The sequence below is a fragment of the Tasmannia lanceolata genome, unplaced genomic scaffold (assembly GCF_043159265.1).
Source record: "Tasmannia lanceolata isolate RefF3 unplaced genomic scaffold, GAP_Taslan_0.1 ptg000008l, whole genome shotgun sequence".
Taxonomy (NCBI): Eukaryota; Viridiplantae; Streptophyta; class Magnoliopsida; order Canellales; family Winteraceae; genus Tasmannia; species Tasmannia lanceolata.
The window spans coordinates 16,679,824-16,694,133 of NW_027518685.1; the positions used below are offsets into that span (position 1 = coordinate 16,679,824).

The 14,310-nt window shown below is 38.2% G+C and overlaps 2 protein-coding genes across 2 annotated transcripts; both read right to left on the reverse strand.

Moving 5' to 3' along the window:
• Nucleotides 1-1,203: 1,203 nt before the first annotated feature.
• Nucleotides 1,204-3,157, reverse strand: LOC143884600 (disease resistance protein At4g27190-like). Its single transcript, XM_077388249.1, has 2 exons — nt 1,713-3,157; nt 1,204-1,590 (listed from the first exon to the last, which is right to left on the reverse strand). Exon 1 carries the CDS (start codon nt 3,155-3,157, stop codon nt 2,063-2,065), a length of 1,095 nt encoding a protein of 364 aa, XP_077244364.1. The 3' UTR covers nt 1,204-1,590; nt 1,713-2,062.
• A 7-nt stretch (nt 3,158-3,164) lies between these two features.
• LOC143882754 (disease resistance protein At4g27190-like) lies at nt 3,165-4,538 on the reverse strand. The gene has a single exon (XM_077386182.1). It carries the CDS (start codon nt 4,536-4,538, stop codon nt 3,165-3,167), a length of 1,374 nt encoding a protein of 457 aa, XP_077242297.1.
• Between the last annotated feature and the right edge of the window lie 9,772 nt (nt 4,539-14,310).

Genomic DNA, 14,310 nt, shown 5'->3' on the forward strand with positions numbered 1-14,310 from the left:
GGGAAACAAAAAAACAAAAAATTCATAGGGCCTTATCTGATGATGTTCCCCGAGATCAACCGTGTTGATTGCTCCATGAAGTCAAAGAGACAAACCCACTCTAACCATGTTGACTCAGCTCCCCTCCTACCCTTTAAATTGGCTACAATTTACTTTGATCAGATCTTTAACGAAGGCTTCTTGCTGTAATAACAACATATTCTGTAATAACAAACTAATTAAAATTTCACCAATCTCCTACATTCTCTAGCGATTTGACGCAATTAGTACTCTGTTGCCATGAGGAGTATTAAAAATACTTAAAATTTCAGCCATAAGTTGTATTAAAAATAAGTTGTATCTTAAGGAAGTTGATTGTCTTGTATTTCGTTATCTTTTTCTTACTTGAGTTTATATCGTGCACAGGTCAAAGATTATCTGGTGTGGCTGACTGGCTGGTAGTCCATAAGCGATCGTCATAATAATCGGTTGCTATAATTGCAATCGATTGGTCCATAATCCCAAACAAACAAGGCCTTAGAAATTAGAGGATTTAAATAGAAGTGGTATTAGATAGATTATCGGGTTTCACATTCATTTTTTCAATATATGGAGAAAAGCTGATGCAGAGGTTGATAGGCTAGCAAATAAAGGGGAATTGCTCAGGCCTTGTTCGTTTAAGAAAGTGCAGATTTGAGCCCATTAACATGTGGTATCGTCGTTTCTGTGTTGTATTAAGCTTGATCAGTTCGGTAGGGCTCTCTGCTATATGTGTTTTCTTCACTTAATCAAAAATATCTGTAGGATTAAAAAATAATAAAGCAAAATGACATTATTGGCAAGTTTAATTTTAGGAAATTGCTAACAAGGAAGTCGCTTTCATTGTTGGAAAATACACTTATTTGACTCAACTTCTGCTTTGATTATGTGATCAAATCCATAAATCTGAACGACAACCATAAGTTTGGCAGAATGTGTTGAGAAGACAACCGATGATCCTAGACCCTTAATCCAGAATGCCCTGTTTAGGATTATGCCAAGAAAAGTTCAACATTGATTTTTGTACTTTAGGCTGTGTTTAGGGATTATGCCAAAGGAGCCATTGATTTTTGTAGCCCTTTAGGCCATGTCTGGATTGCAGGAATTTTCTACAAAGTTAGGAAAATGGAAAAAGAATTTTTTTTTTAGAATTTCCCATGTTTCCATTGTCTGATTACACGAAAATAAAAAAGTAATTTGGATCACCACAGTTCAAATTTTATTTACCCTGACCTTCAATTTACAATGATATCATAAAAAAGTCATAAATACATCATCTCTCTAAACACGGAAACAAAAAAAAATTCATAGGAAAAAATTTCAACAAGAAATGCGTTTGCTGCAATCTAAACAGGGCCTTATCTGATGATGTTCCACGAGATCAACCGTGTTGATTGCTCCATGAAGTCAAAGAGAGAAACAAGGCAAGACAAACCCACTTGGACATGGCATTTATTTGGAAGGAAATATATATGTAGCATTTGATTTGGTACACCAACTCTCGGAATCCATCAGATGAAGAAGATGCTTCTCCTTTTGCCCACTCTCTCTTCTCTTCCCTCCCGCTTTTCACTAATAGGGAATTATGAAAAACAAAAACAAAAACACAAAAGGTTAATAAAAAATTAAGAAAGAAATATACAAAAAGCTACAACATATTCAAATTGAAAGCGACAGAGACAGAGCGAGAGTACCTGCGAGAGTCTCCGCTTAGTATTTCCTTCCTTTGAAATGTTCTTGAAGATCGAACCTCCGAGAGTCCCTGCTTATAACCATGGTGTCCTTTCTTTGAAATGTTTTTGAAGATTCAACCTCGTAGCTTCATCTTCCCATTCTAAATCTTTCCACCATTTCTCTTCTCCCTCAATCTCTTGTATTTTGTTTGCATTACATGTAGAAAAAGGAAGCCTCCGTAGATTAGAGCAAGCCCAGAAACGAACAATCTCCAAAGAGGGCCATGAAAATGCCTCTTGGCAAATGTACCTCAATTTCGGTAAGTTAAAAAGGTATAAAAATCGTAGATTTGGGAGTGCATTACTGTCCACTACGCTGCACGTTCGACTATCTCGGATGTATTATCGTCAACCACCTTTGCTCCAAATATCTCCTCCATATTGTGACAATTAAATACATGGATTTCTTCAAGGTTGTCTAGTTGTTGAAGCAAATCATGGGGAATGAGACTCTTTAATCTCTGACAACTAAACGCTGTGATCTTTTGTAATTTAGGAAAGCTACTTCTTCCTCCACTTTTAACCATTCCCTCCCAAATGTTGTCTGACCCCTCAATCTGAAAAAGGAATAATTCCTCTAGATTCGGTACAATTTTAACTAGTTCCCCTATCCTATTTACAAAGCAATCCTGTATACATAAAGAAGTTGCAATATTTAACATCCCCTCAGCACATTTGGCCAGGTGTTCAACATCACCAATCAGCTCTACCACTCTTTCATTATCTATATCTGACCAAAAAAAACTTTCATGATTATTATACACCATGTGAAAATGAAAACTTTTTAGCCTTTTCAACCAAGTTGAACCCAAAGGAAAATAACCAGTGCTAGAGACTTTAATTCGAAGAAGATACAAGCGCTCTAAATGTAGTATCTCATCCAACGTCACACTTTCCTCATCCACCTCACCTTTCACCTTCCACCCATAATGACTCTGATACTCGTCTAGTACCTCCAACCTAGACAACCTTGATATCGTGTGGGCTTCAATTCTTTCTAGCTCATACGTGTTTGATAGATTTAGTAGCCTTAGATTATTAAGTTCGCCCACCTCTTTTGGCAGTGATTTGATTTTTGTACTACTTAAATTCAAGACCCTAAGTGCTTTCAAACCAAGAAAGATATCTTTAGGAATCTTATAAAGAGGATTATATTGAAGAAATAAAGTTGATAGCCTTGAACATCCCGCCAAAAACGTAGGAATCTCGCTTAATCTCCCACGAACAAAAGAAGCTCTGTTAATTGATTCATGCATCCCTTCGTCTGTGATCTTACTGGAGTCCATGTTAGATTGGACAAAGAATTTTTCCCCATCTTCTGACGAGGACGCAATCCATAGAGCAGCATCGCGGACAATATCATGCATTTTACTGTTCCTTCGTTTTTTCCAGGTTCCAGCATGCATGAACCCTTTAGCTTTCAATCAAATCAACTCCACTCTCTCTGGATTCTTCTATATTCATTGATTCGTCTATTAAAGCGTCAGCTCTCCAACATCGTATGAGCTCATCTTCATCAATAGAAAAATCTTCAGGAAATAATGAACAGTACAAAAAGCAGTGTTGAATGTTCTGACCTTCTAACGAGTCGTAACTCCATTTCAAGGGCTGAAATACATCGTCCTCCACACGTTCAATATTTTTTGGCGCAGACGTTCGGAGTCCTCTTAAGGCTTTCCTCCACTGCTCGACCCTTTTCTTTCCTCTCATAGAGCCACCGACAACCTTAATTGCGAGTGGCAAGCCCTTACACTCTTTGGCAACGTCCCTTGCTAGAGATTTTATCTCTTCGACATCAGGCAGCTCTCCAACATGTTTGCTAAACAACTCCGAACTAGCTTCATCGTTTAGAATGTCGACTCTAATGTCTACAGTTGTCTCCATCTGGTTACATACATCAACAGATCTTGTTGTTAATATAATCTTACAGCCCAGCAGATCTCCTTGTGGAATGCCCACTTTGTCCAAATCTATTTTCTCCCATACATCATCCAATATCATGAGACATTTCTTTTGTTTCTTCAATCGCTGTAACAATAGAGTTGCCCATCTTCCCTCGCTCTCCTTCTCCAATTCCTCCTTGAATTTCAATCTTTCGGCAATTTGCAATTGAATCCTATGCAAGTCTAAGATGCTTGACACAGTGACCAGAATAATAATATCAAAGGGGTGCGCCAAGGATCCATCGGCCATCATATTGTTCAAGTTACTTACAAGAGTAGTCTTTCCTACTCCTCCCATACCCCAAATCCCTATCTTTCTGATATCATCATTCAACACCAGCTCTTTGAGACGATCTAATAGCTCTGATGCTGCTTTCTGATCCACAATCGACGGTTCTGGCATCTCCTGGACAGATTCTGGCTGAGGATTAGGAATCGCCAACTCTTCTGGAAAATTGGCCCTGGTATCTATAAGCTCCTTCACCTCTTTGATCTTTTCCTCGCTACTTTTGCTTAATTTATAGCGTAAATAACAATTTGGAAAACACCCACAAAAATGTTTCTGGCTGGCTTTGATATCTTCCTCCATTGAGTTCCATTGGCCTTCGATGTTATTCACCTTTGGTATCCAATCTTTCACTGGCAGTATTGCTACTTTTCCTTGTTTACCAGTTGATTCAAGATATCCTTCTATGTTTTGCTTAGAATCTGAGAGTTCCTTCATCTTTGCTCGAAGAGAGTCGGTATTTGGATGGAATTTGAAAAAGATGGTGATCTTTGAGTAGATGGTGGTGCATAAAAGCTTGCCAACTCTGAGAACTGCCGACTCCCCAGGAAAGGCCATTCTTTCCAATGACAAAGATAAGGAATTGTTGGGGAGAAAGGATATTTGAAGAGCAACTGTTTTGTGGCTTTGAGATTTAGAGGGAGGATACAAGCAGCACTGACACAGAAGGGAACCACCGAAACAAGTGATATAAGCAATCCCTATGCAATAACGACAATAATTCATTAAATTGATTTTTCTACAAAGTAGGAAAAACAGTGAAAGAAAAAAAAAAAAGGGAAGTGATATTTACGCCCTTTTGATCACCAGGGACACCCAACCGTCAGCGTATCAATGGCAAAAAGGGAGATGATGTACTTTATGTCAAAAAAATCCAGTGGCTTTGATTGCAAAGTACACTGGCAAATGGGTGTCCCTCGTGATGAAAGGGGCATAAATATCATTTCCCAAAACAAAAAAACCATATACAGAAACTCAGTTTTTGTCGTCACGTGTAGCTCGATCGAATTGGGTAACTCAACTCAACTCACCCAATTAGACTCTCTTTCCAAATCTAGCTTTTAAACTCTAATTATGAAGACCAAAAGTGAGGGCTATCGTGAATTTATGATAAATGTGCATGCAATTCCTTCTAAGGAATATATAGCAGCAAAATTAAAAATTCAACACACAAATAGCTTTTGGCCCCATTGAGAGAGAGCTTATCTGTGTGTCACTGTGAATTAAAGCACACCACACAAAGGGCATCTCATTAAATGTGTAGAAATTGGAATTATCTAAGCAAAATCCCTGTGCAACGGCGCCAATAATTTAACAAATAGCTTTTGGCCCCCATTGAGAGAGAGCTTATGTCTCCGTGTGTCTCTGTGAATTAAAGCACACCACACAAAGGACATCTCTTTAAATGTATAGGAGTTGGAATTATCTCATAAGCGAAATCCCTGTGCAACAGGGCCAATAAATCAAGAGATTGTTTTTGGCCCCTTTGAGAGAGAGAGAGAGAGACCTTATGTCTCTTTGTGTGAAATTAGAGCCAACCACACATCTAAAAGGAATGGGGGTTATCATTTATCAAGTCTCTAAAAGGGGGTTATCAACCCTCTATATGGGTTAGGATCAACCCTCTAACATTCAGATCGGAGGGTTAAGATCAACATATGGACATAATTTTTAGGGCACAACCTATTTCGGCTGTGGCCCATCTAATGGGCGGTTTGGATCATCCTAGGTGCAGGCCATACAGTACTTCCAATAAAGTGAGGAGTGCCATCATCAAAATACAATAGTGCTGATAACATTTCCCAAGATAAAATCCATGTACAAGGGAGAGGCAGTAATGCAACAATAGATGACATTTGTCGGCACGTGAATTTAGCTTTCTCCTCGTTGGAAAACCCAACCACTACCATGTTTGGACAAAGTTTAAAGATCTCTCAAAGTTTAAAACGTGAGTAAAAGTCTGAACAGCTTGTAAAATGATTGGAAAATTTATTTTCCAAAGCACCTTAACGAGTGCCCTGATCGTTAGCAAAACCCTTTATTAAAACACAGTTTTCCTGAGATCTTTTCCCTGTCTTTTATTACAGAGACTCTCTATAGTGGCCGAGCGTGTAGCCTCTTAGAAAGTGGGCTGTTGTTGGATTAAGAGGAATGTTAGATTCATTGGCACCCTTACAAATAAAGGGGCAAAGGGCCGCCTCATTGGTGTTGTCAGCACTAATCCCTTGGCTTTGTGGACTATCCGGAAGGAAAGTAGTAGTAAAGTCTCTCACGAGATAATTCTACTATCTATTTTTGTTTTTTAATGTTTTAGTCTGTGTGTGTTAAGTGGGATTTGACAAATGGGGGTGCCCTTTATTTGCAAGGGCATCTGTGAATCTAGCATTCCTCATTGGACCAATTATCAAGGGTTGTACTTTTCTAGTACCACCTACACTTGATTTCACGCTCAGGCACCGTATAATTTCTCTTCAATTCAGCTTAGACATATTCTAAGATTAGAGTTTCTAATCTTGGTTGTTTCTTTGTTTTGGAGTTTCTAAAGTGTACGGCCTTGCATATTAAGCAACCGTTCAATAGTATATGGTATTTCTTTAAATTTGGAAATGTTCGGAATGGGAAATTGGCTAAATTGACACTTGCCAATTTCGCCTAAAGGATCTAAATGAATTTACTTTTATTCGGGAAGTTCTATGAGAGCTTTTACCTGTAAAAGAAAACCCTTGGTCCATCTTTCCACTATCACAACTATAGAGTTCATAGAGAGAGAGAGAGAGAGAGAGAGAGAGAGAGAGAACTTAATCTTGAGAGAGGTTACCCATTAAATATAGTGGTATGCAAGGAAAGAAAATAACAAGGGACGTTTTTTAGCTGCTCTTGTGCTTGGAAAAGACCAACGCATCGTCGATTACACACCAAGGAGGAGGAGCCATGGTTAAGTTATTTATTAGGGCTGCACATGGTTCGGTTCGGTTCGGTTTTGGGGGATTTCTTGAACTGAACAGATGCCATCGGTTTGGAAAATTTCCAAACCGTAACCGAACTGTTTGGGGGTCAAACCGAACAGAACCAAACCGATCTTGACCGGATCGGTTCGGTTCGGTTCACGGTTTATCCGATTTCCTTGAGTTGGATTGCTACTACTTTTATGCCCTGTTTGGATTACAAGAAAAAACATTTTTGACGAAATTTTACTTCGGTTTACACGATTTAGGGGGTAATGATATATTCAAGCATATCGAATGCAGAAAAAGGGATGCATATTCAAGCATACCTCAAAGAAAAAGGGATGCATATTCAAGCATACCTCAAAGAGTAGAGATTTGAGAGAAAATTCCGAATCAAATGCTAGGGTTTTGCCGTTTCCCAGATCGAATGTGCAGCTACCGAATCAAATGCACAAAATCCTTCTTTCGCGAATCAAAAGCACAAAATCCTTCTTAGGCTAGGGTTTTTCCGTTTTGGTCGAGAGAGAGTGGAGATAGAGTAGATATTTGAGAGAAAAATCCGTCAACTAGGGTTATGAGGTTATCCATTTTCAGTTTTCAGCGTGTAATAAGTTATTCTTTTGGTCTTTGGTGTTATATTTCCACCCATTTATTTACTTGGAACCACCCATTTTGGTCGGTCTCTTCTCTTTCCAGTTAAATACATTAGATTTGGGTGTGCCAAGTAAAGAAAATTGATATATATATATATATATGATTTATAACAAAAAATAAAAAAATGGCAAAAATACCATCGGTTTTTCCGGTTGAAATTTTTCCTAGACCGTGACCGAACCGATCCAAACGATTTATGGAAAACTGAAACCGTGACCGAACCAATGCCACTAAAAACCGAACCAAACCAAACCGAAAGGCCCGGTTCGGTTCGGTTTATCGGTTTAGGCGGTTAAATGTGCAGCCCTATTATTTATAACCCATCTCGTTCAATTTGTATTTTTCTTTGTTTTCATTGCCAAATATCCAAAGTGATCATTAAGTAATGTTTTAGATTAACAGAGCCCAATAGACTCAGTTATATTGTCATCATGAGTAACTCAATCGAATTGTGTATAACTCAACTCGCTCACTTAAACTCTCTTTCCACGTCTAGCCAACTTTCAAAGCTTTTAAATTAGAGATTTTGTATGGTGTGTGTTCGTGTGTGTGAAGTCTAGTATTTTTTAGGAGCTGTTGTTGGATCGAATATCAAGGATGGGAGTATGGGTACGTGTTTATACGGCCCTTCATCATATAATTTCTCTCCAAACTGTTCATTTGATGGGACATAATGTAAATAGGTTGTACCCTGTAAAGCATCTCCATGGGATGGTCCTAACCCTCCTATATGCCGAGGACTGCACATTACATAAACATCTATAGATCAGACGGATAAGATCATCCCTATGGAGATGATTTATGGGGTACAACCGTTTTAGGTTGTGCCCATCAAATGAACCGTTTAGATCATCCCATGACGTGGACCCCACTATACATTCTGAAAAAATATTGGACTTCAGTCGCACAACATCAGCATATGACCAAAAGTGAAGGCTACGGTGAATTTATGACAAATGTGCACTCGATTCCTTTCAAGGAACGAGGGGAAATTGCAGTTGGAGCGTCTCTCCATTGGCATACATTTAGGGGCCATTTAGATACGTGGAATTTAGAACCTTGGATTTTAGTTTGAAAGCAGTTAAAAATTCTGGATTTTACAATGGAAGTAGGTTGCAGGTGTGGGGAAGTAGGTTGCAGCTGAAGGGTTAAAGTAAGAAATCCAGGTTTTAGATATCTCTCTCCCATCCTGAGATTTCTAAAACCTGGAAACAGGGGCAGTCTCCTCTCGTCTTCCATCCATGATTTTGATGAAATCCAAGATTCTAAAATCCGTGTATCCATACCGCCCCTTTGAGAAATAAGATAAGGAATAGGATTCTATGCAACAACAGCCCACCCTTTCAACTTTTTTAGGGTCTGCTGTTGGAACAAATATCAAGCGTGGATGGGGCCCTTGTTGGTTTCTTCTCTTTAAGGGAATTGCTAGCGTCCATCGCAAAAGGGTTTTCGCGGCTGGTCTATCGCACGTCAGACCAGCCACCTCGTTAATGGAGACAACCTCATTAATGAAGACAACAGCTTTTGTCTCCATTCACGAGGTGGCTGGTCTGAAGTGCGACAGACCAGCCGCGAAAACCCTTTGGCTCTGTTCACTTGTTTTCTCGGGGAAGGAAAAGAAAAGATTTCCCGGGATTCTGACGTGGCATTAGGAAAAGAAATCCAGGGAAACTGTGTAGGAAAAGGTTTCCCGCGCCTGTTCACGTGCGCAGGATCTATGCAGGAAAATATTTCCCGAGAAACTGCTTGCCCACCTTTTATCACTAGTTTTCCCGGGAAAGCAAATCCGACCAAAATAATGGGATTTGGTTTCCCACACTAGTGAGAAAAGAGGCACTTCCACGTCATTTTTGGCAATTCCATATCATTATTTGACATATTCCACCCAGGCTTGTTAATTTCTCAGGAAAGCAAGTGAACACCAGAATTATGTCTTGTCAAGGTCTTGTCAAGCAAAAATGAGTCTGTTTCCAGGGATTTGCTTTCCCGGGAACGCAAGTGAACAGAGCCTTTCGGAATGGAGCTTAGCAAATCCCATATCTTTAAATGTATAGAAGTGGGAAAAATCAAAGCAAAATCCGTAGGTAAGAGCGCCGACAAATCAAGAAATTGCTTTTGCCCCATTGAGAGAGAGAGAGAGAGAGAGAGAGTGTGTGTGTGTGTGTGTGAGTGAGAGAGAGAGAGAGAGGTACAAAAAATCTCAATCAGTCATTGAAAGTCTTGTAGGAGAAATACAAAAAATCTCAATCAGTCATTGAAAGCCTTGTACGATGGTCGCGCATATTTTTCCAAAGGAGTGAGGCCCACTTGTCCAAACCATTAATTTTGGTTGGCCTTACTTTGTATGGGCCATATACTACGGATTGGTCAAAAATAAAAAATGGATAGGGCTTTTAAATATTATTACAGAAGTAGCCCTCACGAAGAGATATAACTCAACAAAAATGCGAAGTGTATGTTCATACATAGGAACCTACCATTTGGATCTATGTTGCTCCATCGAATTTTATGCCTACGTACGTCTAGGTCACGATCCATAATTTCTGACCTTATGATAAGGATCTAATAGACACGGTCTGGATCCAATTTCTATGCCCAAATTGTGTCCATTAATATTTGGATCCTTTTGATCCAACGAACTGTCTGGGTCCATTACATCCTTAAAAGATCTTGATTAAAAGGGGGGGGGGGGGGGGGGGGGGGGATGTCATTTCCCATAATAAAACCACTCTTTTGGTAAACTTCCATTTTTCCCGTCCACTGTCATTTTTTTTCAGCGTTCTTTTTCCTCCCCTTTAATTTTCTTTTCTGTTTTTTCCTCCTCCTTCTTTTCTTTCCGCCGCCTTCCATTTTTTCCGACGACTTCCATTTTTTTCTGTGCCTTTATAATCATTATTGTCACGATCTTCTTCTTCTTCTTCTCTTTCTTCCTCTTTTCTTCTTCTTCCTCCTCCTCCTCCTCCTCTTCCTTTACCTCCTCTTCTTCCTCTCCGTCATCTTCTCTACGTGAGTAGAGATGAAAACATGGTGAAAAAAGAGAGGAGACGAGAAGGGTGCCGTGCTTTATTTGAGTAGAGGACAGAATTGTTTTTTGGTCTTGATAGAAAGGTAAAACCATAGTTAGCAAAACTCCGTTTTAAACGGTGTTTTTTTTTTTTTTGAAAAAAATGCATTTTATTGGTGTGCCGTTTAATAGTTTAAAACTTTTACAATGAAAAAAATGGAACGTTTTAAACATGTTTAAAATGTGTTTTAAACACTTTTTTGGCCAGCTCTCCAATTTTACCCACACCATATTTTGTAAATGACAGAATTTTAAATTTATTTTCTTGTGTTTTTGTTTTTTTACTACGTTTTTTTTTAACCAATACCGTATTAAACTCGAATTTTTGCCTGTCATGTTTTTTTTTGCCGAATCACGTTTTGCTCACTATGTGTAAAACACACATTTTTAGTGACCTTTTTTTTTTATATCCCAATTAGGATATTTGAAACACTTTTTATTTATTTTTTTTATCTCCGAGTGATCTTTAATCATTTCTTTTCTAATTGGGTTATGAGAGCTTTTTGAGAACCGTAATAACCTTTGAGAGCTCTTCAAATAATAAAAGTCAAGGAGCCTATTTGAAAATATGAAAACATGGTTGTGCTGATATCATTTCCCTTAGATTCAATGAAAATTTCATTACAACTTGGTGGAATCAGAGACCACCTCTTGGAGCGAGACAGATATGAGTATTTTTTTCTCTTTTATTTCATCCCTTCATTTCCGTTCATTTTTTTCACCAATTGCAGAAATCAGAATAGGATACTGATTCCAGCAATCCAAATGCAGCCTTAACCGGTTAACCCTTAGGACATCCACGGCGGGACTCATTAGATGGACCAACAGGTTAGATCAAATAGACGTGTACTATATCTGGCTGATTGAATTGTCATCACTTTTTTTTCTCTTCTCGCCTATTAATGAACCCTAATTCGGTGCCATGTGATGCATTTTTGCATCATGGATGTGTAAAGTTAAATATCTTATTGATAATATGATCCTAACTATTTGAATAGAGAACTTTCAATTGTTTGAATATGGACATTGGTCAATCTTTTTGTACCCGTTCATTTGCAATAATAAAAAAATCGCCGGCATGATTAGGATCGTAGAGTCAGTATGAGTTTAGGCTAATGGTAGGACCCAGTAGGGTTCTAATCATGTGCACAAGTGACATAAGTTTGATATTATAGATATTGGTTTTCCTTTCTTATTACCTTGGGACTTCTTTCATTCTTGTCGATACAAAATGGCCTTAACCTACGTTGCAAGGTTGTCGATTCAGTTGGGTTTTGTTCGGATTCACCTTTCGCAGAAGGTTTGTTGGTTCACTTGGTTTGTGTTCGGGTTCCCTATTCCCAACTTTCATACGCTCATAGTTTATTGGGGGTAGGCTCCTTAAGTTCACGAGTTTGATTTGCTCTAATTCCATCATTAGTTGTACTTGGACGTGTGAAGTCAAGAGTAGAAAGTGAAGGATATACATAGGACAGAGGAATAAGTAACCCAAACTTGAATTGAGTGTTGAAATATCGGAAAACTTTTAGAGCATATTTTAATCCTTTTCTTCTTATTGGAATGTTAGTTGGGAACTGCATTTTGCAGAACGTCTGTTACATGAGAAAGCTGCCACAAAGGCTCACTTTCCAACAGATTTTGTCTTTATTCATGAGGTGCTGCTCTCTCATGCAACAGACTTTCCACGAAATGCCTTTTCAGATGGATCCTAGCAAATCACATACTAGTTTATCAAGTAGTGAGAGAGAGGTAAGGAGGGTGGGAGAAGTAGAGACTTTATAGGGCATGAATGAGGAGAGGCTAAGAAATACCCAAAAACATGGGAAAAATAAATCATGCTTTGAGTAGGCTCTCTCTCTCTCTCTCTCTTGCCATTGAGTAAACTAATCCAATTAATGCACCTTATTAGTTATCTCCCGCGTTCCCTCGCCATTGGGTGAACTAATTCAATTAATGCACCTTATTAGTTATTTCATATCCAGACAAACATTACTAATCCAATTAATTATAGAAGTCAAGACAAACATTGTTAATCGAATAAATCATAGATGTCCAATATCAAGGTCACTCACTGTCGGTCTCACGTAGTAAACTATTTGTTCCAAATTGATTTAACAATATTTGGTCATTTGATAACCCTCGATAATTTTATGATATAACACACAGTTACATGAAACATTTGAAAGCGTATCATGGCCACATTTGGATGTCAATAGAACAAATTAATTTGATTATAACATTCATGAACATTATTTCATTAATTTAGGAGAGTACATTTTTGACAATTTATGATGTAACCATAACCTACTCGTGTGTCCAAAATATTAAGGTTTTTTTTCTTTATTTGTATATCACTCTTATAGCAAATCAATGTATAGAAAAAGTGCTATTTAGAGACAATGTGATCAAATTCAAACGGTAGCCGATCATGGTTTTCTCTCATTGTTGACCTTCTCAATGTGTGATGGGTGTATGGGAAAACCATTATTGTGATGGAAAATGTTGGAAAATAAATAATTCAAGGCAAAGTGATCATTGACTAATCTCAAGTCCTGAACCAATCTTTGGTATTATTCGAAAATCAAGATAAAATTGAGAAGGCATATTGCACTTATCGATTTGGAGTTAAACCCCTTTGAAAACCAGAATAATGAAGAGGAAGGAAATGCTTGAGTTGTGCCACTTTGGTCACTTTCTAAGAATCGTATTCGCCCTACGGTGCAATTGGGATCTGCAAATCAATGCTCTAAGATAATACAACCCTGTTATGCTTCAATAGAGGTGCACCTGCTTACTGGTCTACTTCAAATCACGTTAGAACTGCGCTCAGACTCAGAAAATAAATGGAGGACGGGACAAGAGTAAAAACTCAAGGAAGATGGTTTTATGTAGACCAGAAAGTTTTTCTCTAAATCTGAAAATAGTGTGCTGGATTTGTGGATTTTTGGGTGAAATAACACTTCTGCTTTTATAGAGAAGAGATGCCTCAAAATAGAGTGGAAACGCCTCTCTCCAAAATCACTCTTTGTCGTTGTTTGGAGAAGACAAACTGCACTAAAAACGGTCACAAAGCGGCAAGAAACTTAAATGGTGCAATTACAATCCATATAGGAATTAAAACCGCAAGATTACATGTATTAAGATTAGTAAGTGCTAATTAAGAAAACCAAACCGTTTTTTTTTTTTTTTACCAAAAAGATGATTTTTATTTGAACCTAAACCCGACCTCAAACCATGGTCATGGCCCTGCACGTGCGTACTTGTGTTTTATTAACTTTGGTTCATGTAGAATTGGGTCACTCACAACACAATTGGTTTTGGGTTAAAGTCTCAAGACATCACTAAAAGATTAGATGTTTGAAAAGCAAGAGGGATGTTCTTTATTTTGAATCTTCGCTCGTAAATTTTGAGTTTAAAAGTCATTCTCACAATTGGGTTCAAAATTCCAACAAAAAATCATTACAATCATTCTACATATGAAAGTCGTGTATGTAGGCTAAACTTTAATGGAGAATCTATTCTTAAAAAAATAGGATCACATCTGATTCTCTCATGCATGTTTCAATGGGCATAGTCTCCATCTTGCAACCTTCCATTCTGAAGAAGGAGATCCATCATTCTTAGATCCCCTCAGAAGAGGACATGGTGTTCTCAAGAATACGAT

What these genes read in the sequence shown, in the direction of transcription:
- LOC143884600 (XM_077388249.1), bottom strand. Translation starts at nt 3,157, where the DNA reads ATGCATGCTGGAACCTGGAAAAAACGAAGGAACAGTAAAATGCATGAT.
- LOC143882754 (XM_077386182.1), bottom strand. Translation starts at nt 4,538, where the DNA reads ATGGCCTTTCCTGGGGAGTCGGCAGTTCTCAGAGTTGGCAAGCTTTTA.